This window comes from Augochlora pura, chromosome 3, assembly GCF_028453695.1.
Source record: "Augochlora pura isolate Apur16 chromosome 3, APUR_v2.2.1, whole genome shotgun sequence".
Classification (NCBI taxonomy): Eukaryota; Metazoa; Arthropoda; class Insecta; order Hymenoptera; family Halictidae; genus Augochlora; species Augochlora pura.
The window spans coordinates 29,723,671-29,745,688 of record NC_135774.1 but is presented as its reverse complement, the minus strand read 5'-3'; the positions used below and the strand labels follow the sequence as shown (position 1 = coordinate 29,745,688).

The following is a 22,018-nucleotide window of genomic DNA, read 5'->3' as shown; positions in this document are numbered from 1 at the left end:
GATGTGTGGTACTCACCAAGTTTTCCGACGAGCTGGGCGACCATGCTGTCTCCGGCCACGGCCCAACGCACCTCGAAACCCAGCCTGTCCTCGAGAACTTCGCAGTTCAGTTTCGACTGAAATCAAACGACAGAACCGTTTACCATGACGCGGCTTCGCTCCGCGACCCGCCACACCCGTCGATCGCAGATCCCCCATCGTCTGGGATCGATCCCATCGGCCGGATAAGAACCGCGACCCGAATCGAGTAGTACAGTCGAAAAGAAAACGATCGTGATTCCTCGAGGTAAGAGACAAAGGGACTCGTGTTTCAAGAAAAATACGTTTATTCGTTTATACGTTTATTGTTCATCTGTATACGTGCACTCCCGTGGCTCGCGAAGTATCTGCACTTGGTCGACAGAGCTGGCCTAACCGCAGCGAGCGTTCTCCAATGAGAACCGCCCTAGTCTCGTATCACAGTCATAATCGCAATTCCAGTTCCTCTCACGCTATTTACAAAAGTAACGCTTCCGTTTCGGCGCCGTTCACTTTCGCTCCGGTCTCTCTCTCTCTCTCTCTCTCTCTCTCTCTCTCTCTCTCTCTCACTCGCTAGGACACGCTGCCTCGCCGACACCTCTTTGATCGAGCGTGATCTCGGTCGTCGATCACGCAACACGAGTTCACCCTCTCTCTTTCATCGCCTCCCTCTCTCTCTCTCTCTCTCTCGCTCGCCCGCTTCGAACGCTCGCGAGCATTCCGAACACGCTCTCGCCGCTTTGAAAGCTTCGCCGACTATGGTCCCGTCGTACGAAGCTCCCTCGTTTTCTAGATCCTCGTTCGAACACTGCTTGCTTTTACCCTGTTCTCGACCTTACAATTAGTCGGAGCGATTTGCGGTCATCTTTATTCCTTTCGTGCTCCTCGACAATGGCGAATCCGTTTTCGCTCGGAGTTCGAGCCCTTCTAAGAGCGCGACGGGAACCGCGGCGAAGGGCTCTCCGCAATTGGAACCATTTATAAACTGAGTTGGGATGTTTTTTTTTTAAAAACAACCCTATAGATCGTTCGGGTTCGTTCAAGTGTCCTTCCTTCATGCGGTCTTGGCATTCGCGAGCGTTCCGCCAAGCTTGCTCGCTGCGCACGCGCTTTCGTCTGGAGAACGATGCGGGTCGTCGGAGCGATACCGACAAATATTTCACGGGGGACCATGAGGGCCCGGCGACTCGTATCGTTCCCGTGGAAATGGGAGCGACCCTGCACTTTTGCGTCCCTTGAAAAAGGGACCCTACGAGCAACGGTGAGAATTAAAGCGTCTAATTTGCGAGTTCGTCGTGTCTGCTAGGATCTAGATTCTATATTCCAGAGCAACGATTCTCAGCCTATGGGATTCGTTGTACATTATCACAATATTCGACTATTTTTCTGCAATGTGGATCGAAATCCAAAAGGCAATAAAAATTTTGATTCTTTCTATTTTTGTAATTTTCTTGCCGAGACAACGTTCTAAATTGTGCTTTTTTACATTAAAAAAAATTGATATCTTTCTTGGCCGGTCTTTTTAAAGAAAACTGTGCATTAAGGGGTTAAAGATGGCCGACACTCTCTAGCATTCGTTTTCCATATACGTAAGCAGGTACTACATATTGAGTAAAGGGTTTTGAGAATCGCCGCTCCGGGGCAGTCTAATTCATCATCCGAAGATGACCGTCATCTACAGCGCCCCACGTCTCTTCCACGATAATCTCTTCTACCTAATCTCTGCTGCAGCGTAGATTTCCCCGCGACGTCTTTTCGAATTTCATCGGATCTCCGGTTCCGGAGCGCGTCCGCGCCGCGCCGCGGTACGCCCGGGCGACCGGAAGTCAGGTGCGCAGCTCGCGCGGGTGCATCCGTGCACGGACGGCCGGCGGTGCACGGGCTAAAATAAATAAAGGTTGCGGTCCCGAACTTTGCGCGGGCGGCTGCCACGCGGCCGGGCCCCGGCAACTTCGCGAACGATCCCCCCGGCTAAATATTATCGCAGGCTCGCGCCGTCGGCGATCTCCGCGGCGGAAAATCGCCGGTCCGGAACTTCCGCTGACTCGTGCGGATGTCGCGGCCGACTGCCGCGTAAACGAGGCCCCCCGCGGGCCTGATCCAACGCCGGGGTTCTCGTTCGGGAGACATTTTTCCCGGGGCCGGCCGGGTTCAGTTTCCCGGCAAAAGTTTCGGCACGGAGCGATTCGACGACTAACGAAGCGGCGGTGACGGGTCGAGGTTTCTATAGTGGCACGGCTCGGGCTCAGCTTTCCCTCCGTAGTCGCGCGTTGGAGAAATCCAACGAAATTAGTTGGCTTTTGGCCGGAAAATAAATCGGCTTTTTTCGACAGTCGTTTAAGACTTGACGATAGTCGAGACCTTAAACCGCAGTGACGGTGTTATACGGAGCGACTAGTATTCTACTGTATTTTGGAGAATAACGTTGTCTGCCATCCGAGTGGATTTGTGAGAAGAGATGTTTAGTGAGGAAGATTATTTAGGAAAACCCTACAAATCACATGAAAGAGATCTGTCCAAAATAAGATATAATATTAGCGACTCCTGTAGCATTGTTCTGATAGTAGATGGAGCGTTTCGTCGAAACTCAACTCTTTGCACAGTGAAAGTATATTCATACTAAATCCGAAAGATATTCGTTTCTTCGAAAGAATGTTTGATTCTGTCGTCAAGATCCAGGGATAATATTACGTGACGACAAGGAAGAAATACTGCCTCGTTCTGTCAGAGGAATTATTAAGGACGAAGACGGACGTCAAAGAAAATCGCAGTGCAAGAGATGAGAAATCCCGCGACGCTATGGAGATAATATTATCGTGAAACTAAAAACAATTCACGGGACATAGTTTTGCGCGCACCCTTGCCGAATCAACGATCAAAAAAAGGAAGGTCCACGCATTTACGAAGCGATTCGAGGGCCTTGTAGCGCGACGTTACGGAGGAAAACCTGTGCCGATTCGAACGGATCGGGGCTCTCAGTATCGAACGAAAGAGTCGAGCCTCCAGTCGCCGTGGAACCGCATCAGTCTGGCGTACGAGTTCGCCTGTGGTTCGTCGGCGAGCTGGCGGGTTCTCGATCGTTCCGGCTGGTGTGCGGATCTATGCGCCTGCGGCCTGGAGCTGCGGTATTGTTCCTGATACGCGCGTTCGTCGGGGTTCGCTGCGTCGTCGCCGTATTGCGCGACCGCCGCCGCCGCCGATCTGCCGGTCTGGATCTTGTCTTCTCGGCGGAGGATCGGTGGTCGGTAGGTGGTCGGACGCTGGTATTGCTGCTGGGCGAGCAACGCGTTCGCGAAGATCGACGGCGATGGCGACGGCGACGGCGACGGCGATGGCGACGAGGAGGAAGCCGACAGCTCGTACAGGCTCGCCAGACCGACCGTCTGTCCCTGCCCTCCGCGGTGCACGTTCTGCAACACAAGGGACAGAGACAGGGTGTTATGCATGGGCCTGGGTTAGCGAACAAACTCTCACTCACTCTTCTTTCGTTCACTCTCCCTTTATCTCTCTCTCTCTCTTCCTCTGTCTCTCTAGCTGTCTGCCTATCTCTACCAAACTTTCTGACGCGCGACATACAGGGTGATCTAGCATCGACGGTACCGAATAGGGGATGATTTTACGTAAAAAGACAAATCGGAAGTAGAGAGTAACATTTTTCTGATCGAGGCTCGGTTATCGTGAAAATAAACTTTGAATACTCAGCATTTTCAACCATTTTTATATTAACTATTGAATTAAAATTATAATATTAAAATTAATATTTAAATTTGACATTTATATTAAATATTGAAATTAATATTTAAATTTAAATATAAAAATATTGTTAAATTAATATAAATATTGAATTGCATGTCTAATTTTCATTTAAATACATTCTCAGTCCATAGAAATTAGAAACGCAGTACGTCACAGAGTTCATATTAATTATATTAGTACCACTGATAGTACCATTGATTTATTACTACTAACAGATTCAATTACCACCGTTAATAGTACCTTTAAACTAGTACTATCAAAATCTAAACCATAGTTACTGCAACGCGTGTACGCTGAATATTCAAAGTCGATTTATACGACAGCGAGGCGTCGAACGAAAAATGTTCTATCTTATCGCCGATTCGTTTTTGCACGTCGAATCACCCCTTCCCCGTCGTACCATCGATGCCGGGACACTCTATATTGATCGGGACACGGCGGCGTTTACCTTGAATCATCGGTAGACACCTACGCGAAATCACCGCCGGCGGAGAACAAACGAACGGGGGACCGTTTGCGCGGAAAATCGCGACGTCGTCGCTCGACGACTTCCGTTCGACGGATATCCACACAAATATTGACGGAGACGCGCGCGCGCGCGCTCGTCGTCGGGGAACAATGACGAGTCTCTCCCCGTCCGTCGCGCGCTGCCTCGTTTAGACGAGCGCGTTCGCTCGCGTCGCGAGGATCGCCGGATGATTTCGGCCTAGGCGAAATATCTGGCAGGACGCGTTGATTATCGACGCGACGAAATAACTCGTCGACCCCCGGCGATACTATTCCCGTCGACGCTGTACAGCTAGGAACGGTTGCCGACGAAAATTTTGCCGGCGAATCGCTGAGGATTCTATAACGACGCGTGGCGGAGCAAGACGGGGCAAATCGGCACACGCGGAATGTCGCCGGAATATGAAACTACGTGGAAGTTGGTGTAGCCTTTTGGGTGGGTCGGGGTAGTAGCAACGCGGACGTGATTCGGCGTCGGAGTCTTCGGGGCTAAAGACGATGTAAATCGATCGGGAACGGGGTAAAAGCCTGCACGTCTCCCTTCCTCCTGTCAGCTCGGACGTGATTCGCATCGAGACGGGTGTGCGGGGGGGGGCCCTTGCCGAAACGCGGCCGGGGCTACGGGCTACGGGCTACGGGCTACGGGCTACGGGCTACGGGGTGCAGATACTTCGTGGCCGCGCGATACCGATTAATCGGGATCCGAATCTGGACTGTTCGCGAGTCCCGAACCTTCGTTCCTTTAAATCCGGTCGCTTCTCGTCGGACGGATCGAGCGAAGGACGGAGTCCGTCGCGTCCGTTCGGGAAGCGTCCCTCGGTCGTTTCTCCTGGCGCAAGGATCCATCGGGCTGTTGCAAAAGTAATCCCGGTTTTTCGAATATAGAGACAGCTTACGAAAAAAGCCGAGGTTACGTTTGCAGCAGCTCGATAGGCTGGTTCGGGAAGAAGCGAGGAAGGATTGTCGAAACTGTTGCGCTATACAGTCGCTTCTTCGTGGATAAATAAAATGAATAAAATGAAAGACAAAAGGTGGTCTCGGGCGGATCCGCCATCCGGAAGCATCCCTTCGGTAAAATTGTCCTAAACGCGGGGACAGTGGTTTTCAATTTCCAAGCGGAAAGAAACGTGCGCGCCCCGCGTCCTCGGCTCCTTAGTTTGGTGCAACTATTAAACGTTCTATGTGAAAGACCTCGGGGGCCCGACCGGCGTTCCGTGGATAAGACCGCCTCGGACCCGGCGGGCCTTTTAATACTTAATTGGTGCAGAGAAACGGATTGAAGAACCTCGGCGTGACCGGCACGTGCGATTCGCGCGGGACGGAACGAGACGGTTTCGGAAGGTGTTCGTGCCGGCGTCTGTCCCCCGTATGGCCAGCTCTCCCGGCTACGGGAAGGCATTCCAGCTTACCTGCGGCGAGACTCCGAGCATCTTCAGGGATGGCGGCACGTTTACGTTCTGCGGGATTTGCACGTGGCCGAAATCAACGGCGAACGCCTCGCACCAGACGCCGAAGTGGCCGATCTGGTGGACGGTCAGGTCGTCCGGCAACGTGAGCACGATGGTCTTGTGATCGTAGGAACGCAGGGGGACCGTCCTTCCGTACTCGTCCGGCACCCTGATCCCCTGCGGGGATGGCGATGGTCCGACACCGACCCAGAACTTAGCGTCTGCAACACGGGTTTACGGTCGATCGATTGTCCGCGATCAGACGCTGAACGCGGTGCTGAATTGTCTGATACTAGAAAGTTTAATAATCGAAAGTTTCGGTTGGAATTCAACCCTTTCGGTACGAGCACTCTGTCCGCCGCTACGCTCTCACTGTACGAGGTGAAGGCATTGAATTAAGTAAAAACTGTGCTTGACAAAGAGACGTTTGTTTAACGAAAGTGTTGCTCGTAGCTCAAGAGATATAAAATATTAACAGATATTTATACAAAATTCTGTTATTTATACTGGTACTACTGGTATACGGATACCGGATATATCCGGCACTCGTATCGAAAGGGTTAAAGGTAATCACAGCGCAAAGTGTCTAAATGATTTCGAGAACGTCGCAGGTAAGAGATCTATCATTTTCGATTAAGATTAGAAAAGCTTCCGGATCGATATGTTAATGATAATTGAAGCATACCTGGAGCCTCGCCATCGTAGGTAAAGCCGGGCACCAAAAGCGTCTGAGCGTCGACGACGACGATCGGCTCGGAGCTGACGGCATGCACGCCGCTTAAAGCAGCCAATTTCTGCGGCTTCGGGTAGTTGAATCCCCGTGGTATCCTGACATCACCGAAGCTCACCTGTGAAAGCAAACGGCACGCTTTACACGATGTCCGACCGACGAACGGTATTTAACGCGGGAAAGCTTGGCACGCATGCGAACCGTTCGCGAAGCGCCTCGTTAGGAACGGAAACGCCGAGCTCTCTCTCTCTCTCTCTCTCTCTCCGTTCTCAGTCATCGTGATCGAGCTTATCATTCGCGACTCGATATAAATTTCGCGTCCATCCGGCGATATCGAGGACGTAAATCGACGAGCATCGTGAACAAGCGGCCATCCAGAGCGGCACTATCGTGTGCTGCTCATTAAATCGGCGGCGCGCCGTCGCTCTTCGCTCGTTTGTTCGATACGTTTGCGATCTCGCGGCGATCCGTGATCCGCGCTGCGACGGTTTTCGCGGCGATCGATTCGCCGATAGCGGAGGGAACCGACCCGTTTCACAGAAGTTCGAGCATGTAATCGAGCCTCGTCAAATTGGGCAACTTTCCGCCCGAGAGTCGGTCTAGGTTCTCTGCTAAACTGCAGTCGCCGAGATCCTTTAACTGCGGAACGCAGCCTGGAAACTGCGACGGCTTATTTCGGAAGGCTTTCGCAACGACTTCGCGTGCCTTGAGATCCTTCTTTGCGCTGAAGAAGTTTCGGCTAATCGTTGTTCAATTATAACGGAACGAATTGGAGACGGTATTTATATTGTCCGAACTGCAATTTTACAGTTTTACAATCTTCTCAGGAGTTTAACTCCTTGCGCTATTACGTTTTTCATAGCTACGTTGATTATGATCATTTCGTCCTATTTCCTTGATGCTATGAGATGATTCTAGTGTCTCGATTGTCCTCGTTTACTTTCATTCCCAGATATCGACGACAGGGGATTTAAATCTTGTTTAGATCTAACACGCTCCGTGCCAAGCTGTTCAATCAACGCTTTAAAAATCGATATAATATTTTTATTTAATTATCGTCAATATAACTATGAAAGAAACTTATTATGGATCCATCCTTTTGGTGGAAATTATTACTTTGTCATAAAAGTATCTTTTTAATGCACTGAATAGCTATTTAAGCGTGTACCAACAGTGGTGCACGTGGCACGGAACGTGTTAATAGAAACGATTGGCAGCCATATTTATCGCGATTCGTGCACGAAACGTTCGCCACAAGTCCGACTCGTTATTATAGTGCAAGGGGTTAAACGCTCCAAGTTGATCTATCCCCGACAAGTCCGAGTCCTTTTCGACCAGGTGTCTTCCACTCGCGCGAACGGAAGATTCCCAAGAGTAGATGGAATTCCAATTGTGGCGCGACGGGAATGAATGGGCAGGAATCTGAATGGACGATCGGTGATCGTCCACTCTTGATCATCGTCCGATTAAGGATCGGCAACCGGACTTTCGGGTTTTCCTGAGAGCCGGCGCGGCTCGCCAGGTGTCCGGCGCGATTAAATATAATTCCCGATGAGATTCTAAGTTGCTGACGCGGTCGCGACACGGCAACCGAACCGATTACTTTCTCGCGCGACGGCGACAATCGCGAGCGTGAAAGTTGCGCCGCGAGGAAACGACATACCGGTTTTCACGGCGCCGTTCGCCCGATACCGACGCGTCGGCGAAGGTCACGAGCATGATCGATCCGCCGATCGGTTCGCTACTCACGGAGAATCTGTCGCACCACACCGAGAACCATTTGATGTCGTTCAGCGTTTTGTTGTCGGGCAACGTCAGCGTGATGTCCTCCTTGCGGTATCGCCTCAGCGTCTTCGTTCTGTCGAATCGAGAAATTGGTTTAGTGAGAGTAATTTTAGAGTAGATAGAGTAGTTAGAGTAGATAGAGTAGGTAGAGTAGGTAGAGCAAGGATGAAATAAATCTTCGAGGCCTTCTCCGCGATTTAAAAGTTATTTAAAATTACGAAGCCGGGTGGACAAGTAAATAAAATTGAAAGGCGCGATGGAAATAATTTTCTAACAACTCTGTCTGTTATTTGCAATTCTATCGACTTCCGTAACTCTTTTCCTTTATTCTAACGCTCTGTTAAAATTGTTCCAAGCAACCTTAATTCTTCTCCCACTGTCGTTACTTTACGTCTTACCGCGATCATCGCCGTCGTTATTCTTATTACACGCTCGTACTCGTGTACTCGCTGTTATTACAATTTCCGTAACAGAGTTTCCAGACCGTTCGCGCGGCGATAAATTAAAAGATGCAACAACGTCGGCGAAGGATCGACCGAGTACACAGACGCCGAAGTCCGATTCGCATCGTCTACGCGCGACTCGCTCGCTCGCGCACGCCATTATGGAAACTGGTTACACACCAAGAACCGACCAATAAATTCTAACGAGCATTTTAACTTCGCCGGGGACTAATTAATCCCATTAAATCATCATTTCCTCGAACCGATCCGTAAACGTTTTGCGCTCGCATTAATCCCCGTGTAATTGTAGTGTTCGTTTAACGAGCACCAAAAGAGAGAGAGAGAGAGAGAGAGAGAGACGCGAGTTTCCACGGCTAATTAAGATTCGCAGAAGGGGAACACAGGGGGGGAACGATGGTCAATGAAAAATCGGCGTGCTCACCCTCCTCGCTCGTCCCGCAATCTGATCCCGTCGCCGTCGACTCTGTCCGTGACGCCCACGTAGAAGAAAGCGGCTGGAAAAAAGGAAGGAAAAGATCGCCGCGATTAGGAGGCGGGACGATCGCTGGTTTACCACTTAATTAGCGGCGCTCGGCAGCGCGATCGCCGGCCAACTTTTCGCCGTTTCTCCTGGAACAGAGGACCGGGTGGGCGCGCCAGTCGTTTCGCCGTTTCCGAGCCCCGATCGTTTCGTGACTTTGTCGCGTGTCCGAAGGCCGCGAGCGCGCGCGCGCGCGCGATTTCGATTTTATCGGCCGCGCAGGAAAGTGAGAGCCGACGAGTGGAACGGGCCCGGCCGGAAACCTTTTACGGCGGCCGCGGCGGGTCGGCTTCAATGCTCCGATTCGATTTCTCCGGTCGAACTGTGCCCGTCGAGAAGTTCTCTCTCGGGATCCGTCGATACCGTCGCGCGACACTCGGCATCGCGAGTGCCGCGGGGATACGCCGAACGGTATTTTTATTGTTCCTCGAAGGACACCGCGACGCTTTCGATCAAATTCGAAAGCACCTTGTGCTTTAGACCGACGGCCTGGAACACACCCGATCGACGGAATCTCGACGGGATACGTGCCTCGACTTTATTCGATTCCGCCCCGATCGGACCCGGCACGATTTCAATAATTCCGAAGCCAACCCGATATCGCCGTTCCCCCCCGCGCTATCCCGCGGACGATCGAAATGAATTACTGTTTCTCCGGGAAGCGGAAAAGTTATGGAACCGCTCGCGATAATTATTCCGGTCGCGGTGCTTGAAAATAAAATTATGTAAACTGTAATAGCATCGTTACGATCTCCATAATTTTCAAGCGGGGAGCTCGATATCGCCGTTACGAACTATCCCCGACGAGGGTTCGAGCTAATTGGACTGCAGATTTTATGCATTCGCGGCGATAATAATGGGCTGGAATTTAAGGCTCCGAGGAAGCAAGACAATTTTAATACGTTTCCAAATGATTAGAATTAATAGACCGAACAGTTTGTGTTCATTTAATTCTCGTTTCTCATAATCGTTTTGGAAGATGCCTGTCTTGCACGAAGATCTGACAAAGAGAAATTTCGAGTCGACAGACAGATTTAACCTGTTAGCTGCGTATTAAGGAAATAGTAATTTTAAATATTATAATAAAAATATTTCTTCAACGATTTATGTCAAATAAAACGCATAACAAAATTTATCTTCCAAATATATCAACGCAGCTAAGTGGTTAAGAACCTCGTTTTTCACTTAAATTACCAACTAACAAAACACGTATTTACTCGATTTCATTTTTTTAGAAGTGATTTAGAAAATTGGTATTGTACATAAAAATCTGCAGGTTATTAACTACTGTTTCTTTCAGAATAAAAAAAATCGCGGGATCATTTTAGATCATTTCGGATAAGCGCGATTCGAGATCGACTATATCAGTTCGAGGGGGATGTTTTCAAACGGGAGTCATCGGTCTCGGCAAGGAGAAACCGCGAAATGCCAGTAGTCGGCTGTTCTCCGCGGGGAAAGCGAGCCGAGCCCGCTACATGGAAGCCGTGGGCTCCCCGTAATGGGAAAGTTGAGCGCTTCTTGGTTACGAACTTGGCCCTTCGCCATCGTACGTGAAGTCCTTGATGAACAGAGTTCGCCCGTCCACGGCGTAAACCTCACCGCTGACGCCGTGGTGAAGTGCCGACAGCTTGCCAATAAGCCTGCCGTAATAAGGCTCGCTGCATACCCCTGCAAAACGAAATCGAGATTGATTAATTACCATGGATTACCGCCGCCAGCCAAATATCCATCCAACCTCCCATTATTATTCAAGTCACTCCCAGCTAGCACCGGTTTATCAGAAAACAATGCCAACTCTGTGTGTGTCCCAAACCCGGGGCAAGCGAATGGCGGACCCCGAGGCATCGCGTTTTCGAATAGTTCTTGCATTGTTGAATTGTGCATTGTGAATTACCTTATATACAGGATATGTAAAAAATGTTTAATAATCGGGAAATGAGAGATTTTTGGAGTAGTTTTTTCCTTTGGGAAAATTCAATTCGCGGCTTCGTTTAGGAGTTATTAAGGAAAAGCAGTGACCAATGACAGACGGGATCGTTGGCTTGGCCTGCTAGTATTACATGAGCTCTTCTCTGATTGGTCAAGGTTTTTCGTTAATAACTCATTAAGGAAGCCTCAGAGAGCATTTTTGTAAAGGAAAGAGTTGTTTCAAATGACCTCAGGAATTTTTAGAACCCTATTAGATTATTGCAGAAGCATCTTTGTTTTTTACAAGCTAAAAAACCAAAACTTTGTTACTCGAAGAACCGAAACTGTTCTTACCACAGCCTAATAGATAATTAAAAATCTAACCATTGTAAAATCAAAATAGCATACATCTAGCTTATATTGCTCCATTCCCTACTGTACAATAAAATAATAATAATAATTACAATGCTCAAAAATACGCCTAAACGACGCCTTAAGATGAAGATACTTTACAACTTTCCTCGAAAGCTCTCGACGTCCTCTGCAACCCGAACCAAGCAATTACTACAAGAAATCAATCTCGCGATCTCGACCAACGCGCGGACGGTTTGTCCAGCTTGCAGCGCGGCTTGATAAATCCGGCGAGACCGCGGTGGACGCGTTACCGGCGTGGTTTGTTATTATGACATATTTGGAAAGGAAGAGAGATCCGATGGAGCCGTGATAAACGATCGCCGTGGTCTCGAATAATTAAGCAACGGGACGGCGGTCGTAGGATCTAGGTACCCGGGAACCGGTCGCATGCATAACTAATCGCGTTCAGGATATCGCGTTAGTTAGAATAATAAATTCTGTTGGACTCGGGTTACCGATCGGTTAACGGTAAGTCGATGTCCATCGACGACGGGCACTCTCGCATCCGTCGCGATGTAGACCGTGGATCGTTACGCGGTATGCAAAAGCCGGGGGTTCTGCGAATCGTGGTTCTACCGCGAGGATCGGGATCGCTCGCGCGAGCGAGACGGATGGGCACATAGATAGAGAAAGAGAGAGAGAGAGAGAGAGAGAGAGAGAGAGAGAGAGAGAGAGAGAGAAGGGAGACCACGGGATCGCGAGGCTCGGCCGCGCGGAGATCCATTTCGCAGGGTGTCGATCGCCGGTCCCGATTCCATCGGAGATTCCTTCTGTCGGTGGAATCGTTTACGAGCGCGGCGAGCGGAGTTCCCATCGGTCCGGAGTCGGCCACGAGGAAACCAGGATCGCATAAATATGGATCGGACGTCAAGGCCGGACCGTTCGGTTCCGATCGATGCTAACGAATCGAAACAGGGGAACCGGTCCGATGATCGGTCGTCCATCTAGCTACGCCTGTGTGCCGGAGAGCTTGTACCGTTACCGGGCTCTCCCAACTGGACAGGATATCGTCCATCGGACGAGATTGACGCGTGGCCCGAGCATAAATCCTCGGATCGACGACGACGACGACGACGACGACGATGCAGCCGCGAATCGACGCCGGAGGATAGGCCTGTTTCGCGATCCCGGGAAAAATGCCACGATCCCTGAAAAATTAGACGAGGAGGGTCCCGCAAAAGAGATCGGCGCGGCCGTTTCGTTGCCGTTAACTGTCGTTTGTAATCGGTGATGTAACGTGCGCCGGGCAAACCGGTGTACCACTTTGTCCCTGGTATTTGATAATTGGAGAAAAATCGGACGCGGATGCGGCTCGCGCGCGGTTTATGCATCCAGCCGCGGAGAACGCACAGCGCTCTCTCTCTTTCTCTCTTTACGATGTTCTATTTGGACCGAGGGCACGCGAATTTCTATCTCGAAACGGGAACGGTCCGCGCGGGCACAGGTATTAAGCACGAGAGGACCGCCGGACACCGCCGCGGCGAGGATCGATCGATCGCCGACCGCGCGCGACGCACGGATCTCTCCGTAGGCTTCCGACCGTGATTCGCGTTACGCGTGTTTACACCGCCTGATTGGCCCGCTCGATCAATGACAAGACGAGATTACACCCTGCGACTTAATGATCAATCCGCTGCTCCTTCGCGGGGACAACCGTAGGAGAGGATCTACGCAGCCGGCGTTTACGCGGGCCCGATCTGTCACCGGCCTCTGTCCGCGCACCGCTGTTCCGTTTCTCGATTTTTACGTAGCCGACAGAACGTCGGTTTCGATGTCGAAACAGCTACGAACGGTGCAACGGTCGAGTCACGAAAATTAATCTCGCCGATCGATATTTAATAAATTACAGAAGGTCCCGCGAGCAGAACCGCGAAAGCGATTATCCGAGATGATAAATCGTTCGAAAAGACTAATTATCTTAATGTGGGCCGCGCGTGGCCTAATCCCTTTCACTGTAACGTGCTCGTTATCACGAGCATGATCTACCAGACGCGAGTATTATTCGTTTCAATGAACGTCAACTCGAGCACGTCCTTTTTCTTTTATATCATATCGTTGTACTTTCAACAGAATCCGCTGTCCTATCTTCGAGGACTTTGTCCAAGTAGAAATCGTTCAACATTTTGGCAGTTCAGCGATCTTTAAAATTCCCTAACATCAAAGCGATCCAAAACGACACCGAACGACGCCACCTGTGTGCGTGTGTGTGTGTGTTTCTGCTTCGGCAGACTCGCGGGAAGAGTTAAAAGAATTTTCCGGTCCGCGTGATTCATTTCGTGAGAACGATTGATTCGCGACGGGAACGGGATTCTTCCTGTTGGAAGAATCGAAGGGTGGACAGGTCGGCGGCGGCGGCCGTTCCGCGGAATCTGGGCCATCATCGTTCCGCCCGGGTATCAATCGCTAATGAGAAGCGGGTGCGCGTCAAAGCGGCTATGGTTTCGAGCTCGAAGAGGATGCATTAGGTCGTTCGGTCCGAGGGCCATTAGTGCGTAATTATTATCGCGGTGGCCGAGGGTGACGCGTTCCACGGCGGCGGCGAGGGTGATGCATTCTTCGTTGCATTAATTATAATTGAATTTTATTGTGACATATATTTTTTTAATTATCCTTTCATCACCCGTCTTTTCTCTTCTCGTTTCTTCCAACTATTGCACAGCGAAATCGGTCGTTAATCAACGAACGATCCGCGTTTAAATTTCTTAAGTAAACAAGTAATTAACGATCCTCCTGGCGTGCGATAAGTTGATAGGTTCTATTCGATATAACTGCGAATTACAGCCAAATTAATGACATGTAATTAAATGTCATTAGCTCCGTTGCAACGCGGGGAACAGGAGAGAAGCATTGTTCTTCTCTGAAGCAATTCCGACGAATCTCCATTTTTTGGTGTTTTAATAAATTGGTGGTTCGTTAAGTGATCAAGAGGAGTGTGTTGTTTTTCTTTTATCAAACATAAAGGGACGTGGAAATCAGCGTTTTCGTTGCGAAGCGCTGCTTCGTTTCAGGACGACTTTGACATTAAGAGTGTGGTACTTCATCTTCCAAGGAGTGGTAAAACTATTCAGAATAGTATTATTGATTTAGAAAAGAATTTGTATTTAGTAAAGCGATTTTAATCCCTTCAATTTTGTTTTACAAAACTTTTTTTTACATCGATCAACGATTCGCGTAATTTCTTTTAGAAAATGATTCCGAGTCGAAATCTTGCTCCCCACTTTTGATGCTGCGAGAAAAGGGTATCGTCCGTTCCAAAACCATAGTGCGTCGTCCAGCAAGAGACACTTCGCCGAACGCGCTTTGTCCGAGAAGAATCGCGGATCCACGAATCCAGGCTGCGGGGGCCAATCGGACCGCGAAATGCGGATCCGATAGACACTCGTGAGCCGCGAATTTGGGTCAACCGTCGGCAGAAAAAGATTCGTCGGCTAGAAAACGGGCTGGGATCCGCGGGGAAACGGAGTTGGAGGGAGAACGACGAAAAAAGAAAGAAAGAAAGAAAGAGATAGAGAGAGAGGGAGAGAGCGAGAGATGTGTATCGGACCTTTGACATTTTCATACGAAAGAGAAAGCAGAAGGCGGACAAGCGTAATTGCCGAGCCGCGCATAATACGACTCTCGCGGCTAATGTCGCAACCGGTGTATTCACAGTCGTCGGATCCGCGATAACGAAGACCGACTGCCGAGTCGGATCGCGATGAAATCGACGAACAAAGATCCCCGATCGATTAATTTGCCCCGGGAAATGCGGGACTCTCTGCTGACACCAAACAGATTCCCTAAGTCGAAACAATATTGCTAAAGCGGCCCGAAATATTCATCGATAACAATTCTTTTTCGTTAAGATATACAGTTTAATAATAATTATATTTATTAAGGAAATAAGCCTTTTATCACGGTGAGAGAAAGTATTAATATTGTAGAAGCTACACGAGGATGGAATATGAAGAGTTAAATCGGAAAAGGGAAACTTAAATATAAGAAATAAATGTCTCTTCTTCTTGAGATAAAAAAATAAATATAATATAAATTTTATAAGTTACTATTATCATTAATATAAATTTCATAAATTAATATTATCATTAATATAAATTCCATAAATTACTATTATCATTAATATAAATTCTATAAATTACTATTATCATCAATATAAACCCTATAAATCACTATTATCATCAATATAAAATTAAAGCATTAAAAGCACAGCACTATACTCGTCCTTAACCCTATCCAAACAAAAAGAAGAGCGCGCCAACTCCGCGTAACCCTACTCTGTTCGCTTCGGTACGCGTGACCTTTGGCCAGCGAGATAAAATTTAAAAATTTCGGCACTCGCGACGGATGGCGGGATCCTGAATTATTGCCGAGGCTCCCCCCTCCCCCCTTCCGCGTTCGTTCCGCCCGCGGAATATCGAGTTCCGTAGGGCTCCCCCCGTTCGTTATAACGTAATTCTATGAGCGCGCGGAATATCGAGAGGAGAGCCGGCGGATTCCATTTGCAGCTCGCCTACGGCTGGCTTTTACGTAAGAAATAGCCGACGAGCTGGTAAACAAACCGGTGAGAGGAATAATTTTCGAGTGGTTTGAATGCCGAACGCGGGACGCGAATCCACGGCTACGGGCGTGCAGCGACGACGAGACGGAATTCCGTGTTCCCGTTGCGCCGGGCCTCCGACGAGTAATTGTGCGTGCGACTTTACCCTGAAAACGACTCGGCGCCGTTGCCTCCTCGGCTCCACGCGGATTAGATTTCGGGGTTAGATTTAATAACAACGTTCCTCGAAACGCGCTGAATCTCGTCCGTTCGTTGCCGGCATTGTTACGCTCGTCGTCGTCTCGCGACGGCGAACGCCGGAAATATCGGTCGCTTTGATACTTTCACGATCGCGCCGCAGAGAAGAGTTTCGTAAATTGAAGCGTTTAATTCGAGTCGATTCAAGTTGCAAAATCGAACTTACGTAACATCCGTTTCTACTTCAAGATTCGCGTGTCTTGGAAGTCTCGGCGAAACGAAGAAAGTCTGACGTCTATTGGCGAAAACAATTTTTGGAAATTAAATTTTACACAATTATGTCACCTGGACATGGCTGAATCTACAATCGAAGTGTTGACAGAGTATTGATTAAAATTTGATTAAAATTTAATCAAAACTATGTTTTATAAAGGAAAAATATTTAAAATATTTTGAGGAATATTTAGCGAAGACTGACCGATGACAACAAAGAAAAGTATGCAGAACGAGGACCACGCGTTGCTAAGTCAAAAGTGGGAGAACTCTTCGTTCGGTTGGCCAAGTGTTAACCTTCTCGCGATTTAGGCCTTCGCCCACCTTGAATTCACTGTCAGCGATCTGCAAGGAGAGCCTGCTAGAACGTCGCAGTTCTTGCTGTGTTTCTTTCACGAAACCGGCTGCTCTGAATTCTGAATAATTGTGAGAGAGGCACAGTTTTCAAACGGGCCTCTAGCTGTCCCTGGTTCTTGCTCATTTCGAATCAAGCGATGAGGTTCGCAAATTAGGACACTTTTTCTGAAGGAGAGTTTAGCTATTTTTAATTTTTAATTTTAGCCGTGGCGAGGTGAATTATAGCGTTTTTTAAACGTCACTGTAATTATTCCGAGTTAGTTGTTGATTTTGGACGATGTACTGTTAATTATAATGTTTTTTTGGATAAGAATATAGTTATTTTGAATTCTTAATATTTTTTGACACGGCGTTGACTATTGCAAACTGTGGATATAGTAAATTTTATAGGGTCGTCCTTCATCTTGTGATATTTTAAATGGCAATATCGTAAACGGTAATATTATAAATATAAAATAATATCATAATCTTGGGAATAAATATCGACAGCTTGAACCAAACCCTTCTGCTAAACAATTAAAACACCAATTCACCGCACAATAATAAAATACATTTCTTTAACATTGCTATCAGACTAAAGAAAAGGAACGCTATCTATTCCGTTTCAGCGAAAATTTAGACCGTCGATAGAGCAGCGAAGGGACCGGAAACTGGCATCTCGAATTCCTCGAAATGTTGCCAGTGTTTCCTAGAGTAGGCTGCAACGTCCGCGTTGCAAAACTGCGCTGTCTGCTGATTGTAGACGGTACGTTTGCCGAGAAAGTTCAATATTTATAAGCCGAAGGCAGTGGTATTTCTCTCAGACCGAATCGATCGGAGGGAAGATTCGGCTCGACGTAGCAGGGCACAAGAGGAAATGCGAGAATGGTAACGGAACAGACGAAAGACGAAGAGCGCTAACAAAAGAACACCGTGTACTGTAAAACACAGAATTAGAAAAGGAACTGGCGTACACAGAAAAGGGTTACAAAAATATTCTCTACTCGGAAAGGAACAATAAAAGAAATTCTGTGATTTCTGTGATTATTAGTGTAATTAATTTGCAATAAGCGAGAATTATAGCAGAATAAGGAGTCGATTTCTTTGGCAATATATTAAGCCATTTTACAAATGCAGCAACCATTAAAATACACGCTCTGTAATTACTTCATGACATACTCTTATATTGTAATTTTTAATTTAAATTATTTAAATGTATTCCGGACTATGTGTTTATGCATCATCTCTATGTAACACAAAATGGTCTTACTAGCCCGTTAATAAAGAATAATAATAAGTATAGAGTAACGATTCTATACGTCGGCGATTATTTTACTGCGAGATCTCAGCTTTTCGAAGCGTATTCGATCGGTGGTAAGAGAATCGCGAGAAGATCGCGAGAGGATTGCTAGAAAATCGCGAGAGGATCGTTAGAAAATCGCGAGAGGATTGCTAGAAAATCGCGAGAGGATTGCTAGAGGATCGCGAGAGGATTGCTAGAAAATCGCGAGAGGATCGCTAGAGGATCGCGACTCCGCGCGGCCGGAAATAGCTGTCCCGGGCCCGATGGACACGCGGTATCGATCAAGATCGAGGAAATCACGGTGCCGGCGGACGCACGCGAGGCTCGCGAAGCGGACGAGGATTCGTTGGCCGCGTTTTTATTCCCCTGTCGTCGCGAGTCTCTCCGGCCGCGTCCGTTCGCGCGGGCACGCTCGTAGGAAAAGCGTGGAGCGCGAAAGTCGCGAAACAGACCGGCAAATCGAGACGCTGAGCGTCGAACGGGCACCGCCGCGGCGCCGCGTCTCGCTTTAATTGGCTCCGCGCAATTAACGCGACCGTGGAGGATCGATCCGTCCCCTGATCGTTCCTCGTTTTGCAATCGACCGACACGCGCCGGCCGACACGAGGGACACCGTTTCAATTTCACCGACGAGCCGACGCGACAGCCTGTCAAACCGTAGTTCCGAAATCCCCCCGCGAAATTCTGTTCGCGATTTCACGCTGACCCGTGTGCACTTTGCTCGCGAACTGTTCTGACAGCGGCGACGGCGGTTCCCGACGAATTTCTTGCTCGCGCCTTGCTGAAACCTCGTTCATCGTGAAACCTCGAGGCTTGACCGGATGTAAATCGGTTGAGATCAATTTTTCGCGATTAATCTCCGCGGAAATGCCCCGGTGCATAGAGATCGTCGATACACGAAGCGCACCCTTTCCAAACGCGGCCCAACGCGGACAACTTAAAGAACTTTAACGATAACTCTGTTATACGATTCGATGTCAACGCTCGCCCCGTGAATTTTTAATCACTCGACCGGATACGATAAAACTCGCGGCGAACGGGACGCGTGTGTTGTCTTTTAATCCGAAATGAAAGTCGATCGGGTTGCTGGAAGTTTCACGTTCTGGTCTCCGATTAAGAACGAGTTTTGCCGAGCGTGGAAAAATCGGCGCAGCGGACCGATACCGTGACACGGAGCCGATGTGAGAGAGCCTAGAGGTTGATTGCTGTCATCTCTGCCGACTTTTTTAATCGCTGGCGAGTTGCGGCACCGCGCAACGAATCTGGACAGGTTCGACTCGAATTTTCACGGATTAGAAACAGATTGGCGAACCGAAATATGCTTTTTTAATTTTTGGCGAGTCGAAGTAACGAGACGCGGCACTGTCGAACATGGATCTAAGAGCGCTCGCGATCGATCGATCGATCGGAGAGGATATCCCTCGCTAGTTGTTACGGAGAACGGTACGGAGAGAACGCTCGGTAGACTCACGTGCTGTCAGTAGAAAGAAGACCGCTCCAAGCAGACCGATAGTGGCGATCCGCGGCGAGTACGATGTGGGTGATCGTGCCGTCATGGCGTCTTCGTGGTTACTGCCGTCGAAAGTGGCCGTCTTGGATCCAAATAGCTTTGTCGATCCCACTACGATCACCGGCTCGCCTTGCTTCACCTCGGTCTCTCTCTTTCTCTTCACCCCTCTCCGCTCTCTCTCTCTCTCTCTTTCTCTCTCTCTCTCTTCGGCTCGGTGTTCCGCCGATTGGCCATTTCCTGTGGGCTCCATGTGGGCTCCTACACGGCCAGGTAATCTTCCATTGGCCACAATTCATCAAAATCCCATAACCGAAGCGAGCCGAGCCGAAAATCGATCCGAGCGTACGCCGCGCTCGAAATTCGAGCGGAAACTCCCAAGCGCAAATGTCTCGCGTACAGAATATCCGTCGAAAAAATCTGAAAAAATTCTGCAACACCCCCCGAAGCTTCCTTAATATGTCAGATTAGTTTTACTAAACGATCCCCTAATTTTGTGGAATTAATTATTTGTTAACGTCTTTCCCTTCTACGCGATCCCGTCTTTGTTTTCCGCGACGTTCCGTCCCCGTCTCCTCGCTTTTCTTCTGAATGGGAGAATGGAGGGGCGAGCAAATCTAAGCACGGCTCTCTCTCTCTCTCTGTCTTTCTTTTCCGTTGAACGAATGCCTGGCGGGATCAATGGCTACGGTTAGCATTCGGTGTCCTTGAGGATCCCGTGGAGAGGATGAAATAATGAGCACGCTTTTGTTCGCATTCCCCGGGCGCGCTGCCGCCGCTTCTCTCTCGCCGCCTTGCGATTGCGTTTTTCGGTGTTCCGGCGACGGCGGCCGGGTCCGCGCGACGAATAAGGAATCAGGTAGGTCAGGATGCTGGTGGAAGAACGCGCAGTTCTGCCGCGGTTTACGTAGCGAGATCGTGGCCGAGATCTCGCCCGGGATGATGTTGCTTCAGCCGTCGCAACAACGTTCCACGATCTTCCTATTCCAGCGACAAGCTCGGGGCCCAGCCCTGTCGCCAAAATTTCCACGATTCGACCCTTCGGCATCTTGCAGCGCCCAGCCGTTCGCGCAAGATGCGGACATCGTGTAATTCTAGTATATGACTAAACGTTAAAGTTTCTTAGCGATTTGCAACTATTTCTCGATGCAAATATTTGCGATTTGCAAATATTTCTCTATATAATAATATAAATGTTTATGAGCGCTGGTAGGTAACATCCGTGATGGCGCCAAGTGCGAGAGGTTAATTGTCGTTTCTCTTATTTACAGGTAACTTGTAATTTCTGTATATATTGTAGTTGTAGGAATATCGGCAATAATATAAATCTCTTATTTACAGAGAAGCAAATTTGGTTGAATTATTTCAATAATCCCAAAATCTGACATAAAATATATTATATATATAGTAAAAACTACTAACATATAGTAAAGACTAACTTCATACCGATTATTCCAACCAACTCAACCCTTCCAGCCCTCGGGATCGTTCTCGATTCTCAAAGAACGCGTTCCCAGCGTTTTCGCCGCGGTTCGAGCACGCTCGCGGCTTTCTATTAGTCGGCGAGCATGTACCACGGTGCATCGAAATGGAAAACTCGATGTACAGAAACGTGTACACGTTCCCGTTGAAAGATCCTAATTGTTCCGAGCACACGTGCCGACGAAGACGTTTATCGTTATCGTTGGATCGCGAGCAAGATATCCACGGTTTAGAAACCGTTGCGCGGCTCTTAAACGAAAGACTGTCGCGAGCAAAACATGCGAATCGGCGAACGAACCGGGCCGCGGCCGATCCCGTGCAGGAATTCGTCGGCGACCCGTGGAAACGAATTTCTTCGCGATCGGCGATTTCGCTGGCAGGCAGATGGCCGTTTAACACGTTTGGAACAATCTAATAATTAGACACTAAAATCTCCGGATAATTGAAGCAATTTAATTGATTAAAATAAAACTAAAAAGTTCACATTTATCATAGCGGATGAGATTAGAATTAGAACTCTTTCGCGTTCGAAAGATCATAGTCGAATTTTGCTCGAATATATCGGAATAAATATAAATTTTCAAAATTGGTCAGAAGTTAGTAGATAACCTGACGCGGCGACGAACGTGTTAAAAGAAAAGCGGCCATCGGCGGTCGATCCGCGGAGGAAGAAAAAGACGAGTCGTCCCGGACTCTCCTCGGATCAAAATGGAGAACGGTTGCTCGCTTCAGCGGCGCGGCGAGAAAGTCGCGTACAAAACAAGAATTACGCGTGTCGCTCGGAGGATCGCAGGCCGAGCTGCCTGCTCGCGACACCGAACGTATTCGTCCCCGA

The 22,018-nt window shown here is 48.7% G+C and overlaps 1 protein-coding gene across 1 annotated transcript in view; it reads right to left on the bottom strand.

The window, feature by feature from the left end:
- Positions 1 to 19,750, bottom strand: part of LOC144467737 (protein Skeletor, isoforms B/C-like) — a 20,028-nt gene extending 278 nt beyond the window's left edge. Inside the window, exons 1-7 of the mRNA XM_078176656.1 lie at positions 19,666 to 19,750; positions 10,759 to 10,896; positions 9,130 to 9,202; positions 8,209 to 8,317; positions 6,415 to 6,577; positions 5,691 to 5,950; positions 17 to 116 (exon numbers count right to left, since the gene is read on the bottom strand). Coding sequence (XP_078032782.1) covers positions 17 to 116; positions 5,691 to 5,950; positions 6,415 to 6,577; positions 8,209 to 8,317; positions 9,130 to 9,202; positions 10,759 to 10,896; positions 19,666 to 19,750 — 928 coding nt within the window. The remainder of the gene's footprint in view (positions 1 to 16; positions 117 to 5,690; positions 5,951 to 6,414; positions 6,578 to 8,208; positions 8,318 to 9,129; positions 9,203 to 10,758; positions 10,897 to 19,665) is intronic.
- Positions 19,751 to 22,018: the final 2,268 nt, after the last annotated feature.